Raw genomic sequence first — 11,071 nt, 5'->3', positions numbered from 1 at the left:
TTTATTTATAATACTTAGAGTTCATAGACTTTAAACTAAGCATACGACTTTTTGTTTTCGAACATCACGGATACAATACTTAATTCACGAAGGCTGATATTTGCTTGTAATGTCATAGAAAATTTTAAGGACCTTATCTACCTTTAAACGAGCAATTCTTGTATGTACACCTATTTATTGATTTATGCACATATATTTTTTGAGGATCTCGGAAACGGCTCTAACGATTTAGATGAAATTTGCTATATGGGGGTTTGCGGTGGCGAAAAATCTATCTAACTAGGTCTTATCTCCGGGAAAACGCGCATTTTTGAGTTTTTATATGTTGTCTGAGCAAAGCCCGGTCTCCCAGATATTTAAAAACTTAAATACGGTAACAAACTCTCTTTATTTCTACGGTGAAAGGTAAATAGTCATGTCATGTTTTCCAACGCCACGTCATGTTCCCAAGGGTTGGCTAAAAGAATTAAAAAAATCGGCCAAGAGCATGTCGGGCCATGCTCAGTGTAGGGTTTCGTAGGCCAAACGGGGGCTAGCTATTAGTAAGTACCTAGATATCATGTACATTACAAGATTTACAAGAATAAGGGAGTAACTTCGCAGCGCTTTTGTACGTATTTTTACTAAGAAGAGATTTTTCGCAATAACTCAAAAACGGCTGGACCGATCATATTCGCTATAATTTTCAATGAAAGTATTTATTAAGCTTTTGTTTAACGATTCTTTCATATGTTTTGGAGCCATGGTTCAAAAGTCAGAGGAGGCATATATTTATTTATTTCGGAGCGATTATTTCCGAAAATATTAACTTTATCAAAAATGGTTTTTGGATACCCGTATTCGTGTTGAAAGACCTATCCCACACTATTGGATCGAAGCAAAAAAAAAAACATTTTTTATGGAGGCACCGAATTTTTTTAGTTTTCATTTACCCGTTCTATCGCCATGCATGATTTATGTATCCATGCCAAATTGCAGCTTTCTAGCACTAACGATCACGGAGCAAAGCCGCGGACAGACCGACGGACATGGCGAAACTATAAGGGTTTCTAGGTGACTACGAAATCCTAAAAACGAATTGAGGAACACAATGGGGCAAGAACGTCTGAATCATATGTCTTTGATGAACATAGAACATGATCTCCTTGAAGAAATTGACACAGACCCCATAATACATCAATTTGCATATATAAAATCACGAAAAGTGAATGGCTATTAACAACTTTGTTTTTTTTATCCTCTTTACCTAAGAAACTAAATGAAACCATCAGGGGGCCCCGCTGACGAATATGCTACGGGCCCCGCACCAGCTTAATCCGCCCCTGCGTAAATGACTAAATGTGTTATATCACGAATTTCGCCGTGTGTCTGTCAACTTTTTATGTAGGCGAATGGTGTAGCTTTTAAAATAAACGTTGCTACGAGTTAAAATAGTATGCACAAAATTTACATTTTGGATACTCGAGGTTCGCCAAAGACTCTATAAGGTCAACCGAGGTAAATGCGTCACTTGAGGTAAATGCGTCTTTTAAATATTTCTTCTAAACGGAACATATTAGAACTATTGCAACCCTCTCTGTTTGAAGAAGATAAGATATCTTCAAATGACGCATTTACCACAAGAGACGCATTTACCTCGGTTGACCTTACCTAAAGTAGATTCTTACACATTTATTTAACTTTCGACGCGATTGAATAAAAAATTTGGAAATTTAAAATGGCTGCCGATTTATTTTAATTCGGACTACGGATTTATGTTAGGCTTTTCAGGGTCCTCAACTATTCTTTCGACCGATTTTATTAATAGAAAGAGCCTTTTTTAGCCTTACCATATTTTTTCATTGTTCTAGCAGGTACCTCTACCTATAATGAATGGTTGCGTGGGTAGTCGGGAAATTATACAAATGTTCAGCATAGCCTGTGGGTAGCGCCTATAAGGTCAGCCTTGCACCCACACACTCCTTATACGTATCAAAGTATTAAACACGATTGCGACCCTCGTGTCAAAAAAAGCGTATGAGGCACTTGCTATCCAAATTAAAACAAATCGTAAAGCAGATGTAATAACGTCCAAAATGTACAATAAAAATCGTAGCCTTTTCGTTATATGCTCTTTAAGAGCTTAGTTTGCAACATTCACCTTTACCTAATCAGGCAAGCGGATTTTAGAACGGCTAGATGTGGGCGACAGTTGTGAGTAGAGGAAAATATTTTCTAAAAGATACCTAGTTTACAAAAATGCTGTTCACGTTTATTGAGTAGATAGAATATGTGTAATGTTGCAATCGAGTTGCACAATGATCATGACTATTTTACATACAAAATTGACGCAAGCAGTTAAAATATATTTAGCTAATTAATAATATAGGTAATTAGTTGTTTTAAATTCAACGTTAACCGTCCGGACCCGGCCGGATTCAGCCCGCAAAACTTTCAAAAGAAACAAATTCAATACCTACAAATATCACAAAAAGAAAAAACAACGGGTTGCACTCCGGGAGTGCCGACAGAAGTGAAAACTCAATGACTAATCCAAAATGTCTGCAGCACTATGTATAATTGACCCATCCTAGCTCCTTTCTATTGAAAAACTTTAGTTCCGAAATTGCTGGTGAGCTTGTTTAAAATTCGAAATTCAAATTTGTAGCGTTAATTGTTTAAAATTCTAATAGAAATTGTAAAGTTACCTTGCAGACCTCGCATCTAAATATAGGTATTTGGTTATGATATTTTGAGTTTTATTCACCAGTACTAGAGTTCACTTTTATTAGCGATTTCATCAAGATGTAGTTAGCTTTATTGAATTATATTTGAGTGATAAAGTTAGAATGTAACTGTGAGATCCTCGTATTTCAGCCCGTACAAGATTAGAACCTTTTTCATGTAATATCATTCAGTTTTTCTTTATTGATTTAAATGCCATCTAAATGAGTGGCCATCTAAACCTTACGGTCACGTGATCGCCTTCCGCTGTCTCGAGTTTATCATTTTTTCCCCACCTCAAAAAGTGCCCAGCGCCGCTAAAGAAGTTTCACTTCAAAAAGAAAGCAAAGGCGCAGGCTTCCGTATCTCAGGTACTTGCAGGCAGGCGAAGGAACCCCGGTCTGTCACGGAGGCTGCGACAGCTGAAGAGGCCACAGCTCCGGCTTCTAGCTGGGGCCATAACTGGCCACGCCTCATTAAACAAGCAGTGGCAGAGTACCGGGAACAACACCTCGGTTCACCGGAGCCGTCTCTCCCAGAAGTAGTCGGAAACATAAGGGTCTGCTAGGCTTCTTGGTAGAGTTGTGTTGGCAAAAATAGTGCCGACCATCACGCAAAATAGGCGGAATAATATGACGTCGAGTTGCGGAAACCAAGCCCTCGAGAACCTATAACCTATATGGGTCTCTATTGTTTCCCAAATAGTTTTAAGCCATAATGTATTGTTTGCCCGTATTTTCGTTAGTCATAATTAATTTGGTTCAGAAACGAGTCACTTTTCAGGATTGCCATAAAACAAACCTAACCTATCTATAGGATAACCTAACGAAAATCCTAAAATGTTACCGGTTTCAGTTTTATGACTAACGATAATATGATAAACAATACATTCTGACTTAAAACTTTATGGGAAACAACGGGACCCCAACCTATATACATGTATTAGGGTGTTTCATTTGTCCGAATTTTCGATTTTCATCTGACTTTGCTCGAATTCTGGTTCTTCCTGAATAAAAAATATTATATACCAAAAAAAATTAAAATCGGTGAATATTTAGAGGTTGCACAACATCAACAAAGTTTTATCAAATAACCAACGACTCTACATCGGAGGGTAGAAAATGGTTTAAGCGGCTACCATCAAAGCGGTGAGTAGAGTGATACTGAACCTTCTACATATAAATCAATTTTAAAATTAGTAGGTAACATGGATTTTGGTTACTCGATAAATGTTCTAAAGATTTTTCAGTTTTTCCACCTGTTTCCAAAGGAAAAGTGGTTTTATTGTGTTTTAGACGCAAACTTCAGTTTTTTCATTAGATTTTAGTATCAGTTCATTATATTTTGTTATTAAAAAGAATAGTTAATTTTCACGCAAAGTATGGGGTTCTCCCTCCACATTTTCAATTTGTGCAACCTTTAAACGTTAATCGATTATTATGAAAATTGAAATAGATAGTTTTTAGAGTGGGGAGACTCGATTGGTGAGCAAAGTCAGGAAAAATATCACAACTTTTTTTTCTCCATATAAACATATAAAAGTGAAACACCTACTGTTGGCCTACTGTATATGGCTCGGCACTCGACAGACAGATTTCAGACTTTCTTATTGCGCACTCGCTTTCAGCTCGCGCGCACATATCGCACAATAAGTATCGCCTCGTGTGTGATGACCAATGTAGCACACTTATATCACGATGTACTACTACAGTACATATGGTGCTACTTTACCGCACTAGTGCGATAAACAACACATTATGTGACTATAGCTGGTCAAGCAAATCTTGTCAGTAAAAAAGGCGCGAAATTCAAATTTTCTATGGGACGATATCCCTTCGCGCTATGCTTCGCGCATACATTTTTCAAATTTGCCGCCTTTTTCTACTGACAAGATCTGCTTGACCAAGTAGGGGAGCGGGGGTGAATTGGAGCCTACTAAGGAAAATTGTTAATAAAAACGACATATGTTTAAATTATAATATATTTCAAGTATGAACATAAACCTTGTTTATTTGAGTATCAGATAATCACGTTTTGAACCTGCTAAAGATATGCTTTTTGGAAAAACAAATCAAATTATAAAAAAAGTCATTCGCTCTCATTACCCCACACTTCGGAAAATGAGAGCCTAATAAATTTTCATAAGGGTAATGAGAGCCATAATTTAGAATCTTGCTGGATATGATTTTTACCATAACTAAATCAGCAAAACCTTACTCTGCTAATAAAGATAAATCTTTAGATCCTTTAGATCCTTCAGATCTTTAGATAGATTTTTAGATAAATCCTAGGCTCCCATTACCCGCTTACCTCCATTTTGATAAATAATTCCATAAATATTTTAATCAGCTTTCTATCAGAATCGATTGAATGGCACTTGATAGATGATTAATTTGTGTATGCAATTAATACAAACTTGTTCAACAATATCATATTTCCATGCTTATCTCGTTGCTGACAATTTGAACTTTTTTATAAGCACGGTTAGAAAAACAAACAACCGTCTCCTGCGACTCAACGCTGCACACCAACGAGTTGGCCGCGTTACACGAACATTCCTGAAGGTCGAAGAACACGCCCGAGTGGTCACTCGTGCACCAATAGGGGTAGTTTTCGGTAAAATACCATCGCTCTCATTACCCCCCGTTCCCCTATATGTCGAAAATGTTCTCTGGGAACACAACACGGTTTTTTTTTAAATTAGCCGCCTTTCTCTACTGACGGAAATGGCTTGCCAAACTAACTGTAATAGCTTAAGTAGTCCTGTACGGATATGATGGTCGTTCTTGTCTACGTGACAGCGTGATAAAACGGTGTCCGTCACTTTCTTCCCCACGGTGTTAAACAGTGACAGTTATTTTATCACGTGGATAAAGATGGATAAAGCTATCCATAATAGGCTGGCAGACGAGCTGGGCAAATCGACCGATTTGATCAGGATAATAATTGGCGCCAATCTCATCTAGCGTACACAGTCCACACGTACGTGGCCTGTTTCGGTCGAACAATTTCATCAGATTGGCGAAAAATTGTCTCGTCTGGACTCCATAGTGTAATTTTTCGTCGATATGAAACTGGCTTTATTACCATAGATAGACCATATGGAAATAACGATAAACTGGAATCCCGCTTAGAAATTATTATATGTAGTAACACTGCTTTGCTCTATTGTCTATAGTTAACATGGCGGGTAATGAAAGTGACAGGTTTGTAATTGTAAATAATAGACATAGCTCTAATACTTTATTTTTAGAAACCAAAGTACAACTTAACATGTAATTTTTTATTGAAGCGAATAATATTAATATTTTTCCTTCTACTAACATTTACGGGTTTTATGTATGGGCCATATTTTGACAAATGACCATTATTTTGCAGCGATTTAAAGCCATCGAGTGTCGCAATTATACGAGAAGTTTACGATAGTGAAAATGCACACATCAAATTTGAAATGGAATTGGAAAGAGCACTTGAGGCCGGCGTGAGCGTTATAGTTATAGAACCGGAGTCTCTTGGAGAAGAGACTGCAAGGTGGATTTATGTAGGCAACCTATTGCATAAAGTCTCTGTCTACAGTGGACTATGTGGAATTGCTTCTGGTAAATATTTAAAACTGTTTCAGATTCATTATATTTTTTAATTTCAATGTAATTGCCATGTTATAAAACTTTCAGGTTTAGCATGGCGTTCCTTAGCTTGTGCGCCCTTTGGTGTTGCATCCATTCTCTGTGCTGGTTGTTACACACTCTCGTGGCAATGGGACCCATGCTGCAAATATCAAGAGGAAAAAGATCGCCGTCATCTATCTACCTTACCTATATTGAGTGACCTCACATCTGCATCTCCGGTTGTGCTAGTGCGCACTGACAACAGACGGAAAATATATTTGCATAGCTCAGTTTCTATAGCAGCAGCTGCAATATGCTTATGGAGACTTTATGAAACATTTAAATAAAGGGAACGGTTCAACAAAAGATAGTCCTTATGCCAATACATGCTTAACTAGGTTAATCTTGTTCTCAAATATGAAGTAGGTAGTACTATTTTTGAAGCTTACTAGTGAATATTGTATCAATTATATTAAATGGTAGGAAGCAGAGTGTAAAAATGTTATAATAATAGTTTTAGACAAAGTCTGTACAAAAGATATTTTCATTATATAAAATAACTAGGATAAACAATAAACATGGAATGAAATCAGTAAATCACTGATGATAATTATGGTTGGCAAGGAAATAACCAATTTTAATGCAATAAAATATGTTCCAAGATATCATTTATTTTTTTCAAGATTACATTGCTTAACATCATAAAACCTAATTCAATAAAAAATTAAGATTAGGTACCTATGATTTTTTGTTCATATTCCGATGAAAATGATCACTTGACAAGTTTAGTTGTTTTATCTAGTGACTAGTCCTTTGTTTGAAAAGTCACTTGACAATGACAGATCAGTATCGTATCGGTGTGACAACTTATAAACATTGTTCGAATTGGGCCGAATGTCACGAAACCTGGAAATGCGCGTCCGAGATCATCGGGCGACCGAGTGATCCACAAACCCGTGAGCGTCAGAATGCCTTGGACCTCAAGAATTTCAATTAAATAATTTAAGTAAATACCAAAAACATAACGTACAATATATTATTTGCTGGTTTTGACTCGTATTTAGCATCGATTTAAAAGAATATCTTTTAATTAAAAACAACTCGTCTCATACATACATAGCTAAGATTAATTGATGTTCAAAGTCTATAAAAAAAATCGTGACCAGTATTTATAGCTGATTATTATGGCACGATTTAATCCTTATCTCGAGGTCTTACTCAATTGCTACCTCAGTTCTAGATTGAACTCCTAATAAAAGATTTCTGGTGCACTTAATAAGTAATGCGTATGTGAATCTCATAAAAATGTAGATAAAAAAATACAGGTTTATTTTTAACTTTATCATTTTATCAATGTTAAATTTATGTATGTAAATGAAGCGCTGGTGGCGGTAAGAGCGTGCGTCTTGCAATCAATTTATGTATGTAAGTGAAACGCTGGTGGCCTAGCGGTAAGAGCGTGTGACTTGCAATCCGGACGTCACGGGTTCAAATTCTGGCTCATACCAATGAGTTTTTTGAAACGAAATATCATTGTACACGCCAGTTTAGTGCACACGCCAAAGTGGACCCCAAGCTCCCGTAAGCCGTGGCAAAATGCCGGGACAACGAGAGGAAGATGACGACTAAAGATAAAACCCAAAATCCCAACTATAAACCAGAAAGCATAGAGGAAACATAGACACAATCATTTATGGGACACTTGTTTTGGTAGCCCTTCTGGTCATTGCCCAATGATAGAGTCCTGGCATGTTGTGTCTCAGGAATATTGCTACTTTTGGTAGAAACTGACTGATCACTAGATCATTTTCTTTGGACACTACCATGTCCAGAATCCTGTCTGCAACATACTCGGCAGAAAACCCTTCAGCAGTTGACTGATCCATCACTGGGAACAAAAAAGACCCAAATTTATATTTTTACGGTAACATTCTATCAATGCTTATCCTAAGTTGCCAGTGCCAGGAATACCAGGATAAATCAAAATCCAATGTGTTATGAATCATATATTTATTCAATAAAACAATACAATACCTGTATTGTTTTATTGAATAAATATATGACTATGACTGGTTGTGATGGTGTCATATTCCAATTACATTATAGTATGTTTACATTTTTGGTCTCAGTAATCAGTAAAAAACTGTAAACAAGATGCACTCCTACTACTTGTGCTGTGCAAACTGTCAACAGGCAGGACAGAGAAACTGGAGCTATGTTGTTACAGTTGTTACCTAAGTTGATTTTGCCTCAACCGGCATGTTTAACAAACAAGTGTTCTCACCTGCATGCCTTTCTCCACTGCCCTTTAGGGCATTTAGAGAAACTGCAGTCTTGACATATCCAGGGCTTACTACAGAGACATTAACATTATGCTGGTGCATTTCAGATCTCAATGCATCTCCAAATGCCTGCATGGCAAACTTGGATGCTGCATATGCAGAACGATCTGGGAGAGCTATCAATCCTTGTACGGAGCTTATAAATACTATATGACCACTCTTTTGTTCAACCATTTTCGGCAGCAAAGCTGAAATGAAAATATGGAAAGATTGTAGGTAAAGGAAGCTAACGAGACAATACACGTTCACAAATATTAATCATCATAAGAAAAATATTTTGAAAATTGACTTTAATGTCAGTGGCTACAGAAACAAGAATATGTAATTAAATGTAAAAATTTGATTACTAAAGTTAGTTGAAAATAATAAAATAAAAGGAAATGGCCAGTATTACCTTTTGTTAAGCACACAGGACCAAAGTAGTTGATATACATGATTAGTTTGTCTACATCTATCTTGGTGTGCAATATTGAATCTCTGTGAGATACCCCTCCATTGTTAATCAAAATGTCCACTCGGCCACAAAGAGTTTGTACATTTTTGGCAAAACCTTCTAGACTATCCAGATCTGCTAGATCCAAACGAATTACAATGGGTTCCAGAGTAGCAGTTGCCTGAAAATTAACAACAATCAAGGTCTTAGACTAATAATTTAGCATAGGGGTATTACTACTTTAGATGTAATTTCTACTTACCAGCTTCTTAGATAACAAGTCTGTTTTAACTCTATTAAGTTCAGGTTCCCTTCTAGCAGCTAATACAACCTTACTTCCTTGCTCATAGAAAGCATGAGCCAACGCTTCCCCTATGCCAGAACTGGCCCCAGTTATGAGTACAACCTGAAATAGAAAAACATTAAAATTACATTATGTATACTTGCAGCTCTCATATCCACTACAACAGCAGAAACATACAATAGTAATCTTATAAAACTATACATGCCTTTCCTTGTAAAGTAGCCCTTCGCTTTTTCTGGGACACTCGGTTGTATACTTTGCATATAGTTACGCACAATGCTAAAGGTAGACCGAAATATTTGAGATACCAAATAATCCCTCCATAATTGTCGAGTTTCATATTGTCTGTCAGTACAAATACAATATCTGGAAGTATTATAAAATTACAAAAAACGTAAGTGAGCACAGTAACTCAACATAGCTATCACTAGTACATTTCTGATAACCAAAGCCGGGTTGCAAAATAAGATGGTCGTACCGGTGAGAGTGGAACTTTGACCTTCGTAGATGACGGCGTCTTGTAACAGAACAAACGAGTAGAAAAACTAGAAGTCGAAATCAAAATACAATGACGCAAATTCACATCACTGCATCACAAGAATGAGAATGACATTGACATGTTGACAACTCTCAAGAAGTCATGAATGACATTGACAACCATAGACATTAAAATAAAATAAGGCAGAGTATTCACAAAGGTAAAACGTTGAGCCCCCTCCACACTCGTGCCCGAATACAGTGTGTACTTTCATCACCTGGCCTGCGAATGTGGAGTCGATTTTCGCAGCCAGTGAAATCGACTCCACACTCGCGTTCGCGGCTTCGCCTGCGATTCACACACATAGTCTGGAGGGGGCTAATTAAATACATAATTATAGCTGGTCAACCAAATCTTGTCAGTAAAAAAAGACGCGAAATTCAAATTTTCTTTGGGACGATATCCCTTCGCGCCTAGATTTTTCAAATTTTCCGCCTTTTTCTACTGTCAAGATCTGAGGGCCTACCGCGAACCACGTTCGACGTGTTACCTCTCTGTCGCACTTGTAAATTCGTAAGTATGTGTGACAGGGAGGCAACACCTCGAACTTGGTTCGCGGTAGTCCCTCTGGTTGACCAAGTATAGCTATAATATCACACCAAACACAGAGCTCTATAAATTGCACACATTCAATTGATTTTACAACCCCTTTGTTGCCCAACCACTGTCACACCCACCGCTGAACAGCTGCCAGCCGCCCGGATTAATTAATAATGATAGTATGGCACACTAACTAGAGCCACTAGAGGGATTTCGTTGCTCTATAAATTGCATACCTATTTCCGTAGCTTACTCTCCGGCTATAATAATGCCGGTAGCCGGCACAGTTTAATCGCTACGATTTATCGTTACGTGTGTAGTCAGCATAAAACCGACAACTTTCCGATTGCGCGCCACGATGGCCAATCGTTCGCCATTGTACGTGGACTATCATGGCCATCATGGCATGGCATTATTAAGGCCCCAGTATACATTGGGCCATCGCCGGCCACTCCAAGGGACGCAGCCATGCGGTAGAATGAGATAGCAATATCACTTGCTCCCTCTAACCTAACGCATAAATGCTTCCCTTGGAGTGGCCGGCGATGGCCCATTGTGTACTGGGGCCTTTATTATGTACTCGGGCATTTAGGCTGGTGTTTA

General features: G+C 37.7%; 2 protein-coding genes across 2 annotated transcripts; one reads left to right on the top strand and one right to left on the bottom strand.

Annotated features, from left to right (window-relative positions):
* The first annotated feature begins 5,838 nt into the window (after positions 1-5,838).
* LOC134648796 (transmembrane protein 11 homolog, mitochondrial) lies at positions 5,839-6,974 on the top strand. Its single transcript, XM_063503353.1, has 3 exons — positions 5,839-5,909; positions 6,082-6,302; positions 6,378-6,974. The coding sequence occupies exons 1-3, from the start codon at positions 5,887-5,889 to the stop codon at positions 6,656-6,658; spliced, it is 525 nt and encodes a 174-aa protein (XP_063359423.1). The 5' UTR covers positions 5,839-5,886; the 3' UTR covers positions 6,659-6,974.
* Positions 6,975-7,994: 1,020 nt separating this feature from the next.
* On the bottom strand, positions 7,995-9,948 carry LOC134648795 (dehydrogenase/reductase SDR family protein 7-like). Its single transcript, XM_063503352.1, has 6 exons — positions 9,869-9,948; positions 9,596-9,756; positions 9,349-9,492; positions 9,048-9,267; positions 8,596-8,841; positions 7,995-8,199 (listed from the first exon to the last, which is right to left on the bottom strand). The coding sequence occupies exons 2-6, from the start codon at positions 9,728-9,730 to the stop codon at positions 8,003-8,005; spliced, it is 942 nt and encodes a 313-aa protein (XP_063359422.1). The 5' UTR covers positions 9,731-9,756; positions 9,869-9,948; the 3' UTR covers positions 7,995-8,002.
* Between the last annotated feature and the right edge of the window lie 1,123 nt (positions 9,949-11,071).

Source organism: Cydia amplana, chromosome 6 (assembly GCF_948474715.1).
Source record: "Cydia amplana chromosome 6, ilCydAmpl1.1, whole genome shotgun sequence".
Taxonomy (NCBI): Eukaryota; Metazoa; Arthropoda; class Insecta; order Lepidoptera; family Tortricidae; genus Cydia; species Cydia amplana.
The sequence above is the reverse complement of the archived record's forward strand: the minus strand, read 5'-3'. Positions and strand labels throughout refer to the sequence as shown.

Excerpts from the sequence above, each read along its gene's own strand:
- LOC134648796 (XM_063503353.1), top strand. The coding sequence starts at position 5,887 with ATGGCGGGTAATGAAAGTGACAG. Across the intron at positions 5,910-6,081 it reads GCGGGTAATGAAAGTGACAG|CGATTTAAAGCCATCGAGTG; the intron begins GTTTGTAATTGT and ends ATTATTTTGCAG. Across the intron at positions 6,303-6,377 it reads ACTATGTGGAATTGCTTCTG|GTTTAGCATGGCGTTCCTTA; the intron begins GTAAATATTTAA and ends TAAAACTTTCAG.
- LOC134648795 (XM_063503352.1), bottom strand. The coding sequence starts at position 9,730 with ATGAAACTCGACAATTATGGAGGGATTATTTGGTATCTCAAATATTTC. Across the intron at positions 9,268-9,348 it reads ACTTGTTATCTAAGAAGCTG|GCAACTGCTACTCTGGAACC; the intron begins GTAAGTAGAAAT and ends GTTAATTTTCAG. Across the intron at positions 8,842-9,047 it reads TCCTGTGTGCTTAACAAAAG|CTTTGCTGCCGAAAATGGTT; the intron begins GTAATACTGGCC and ends TTTTCATTTCAG.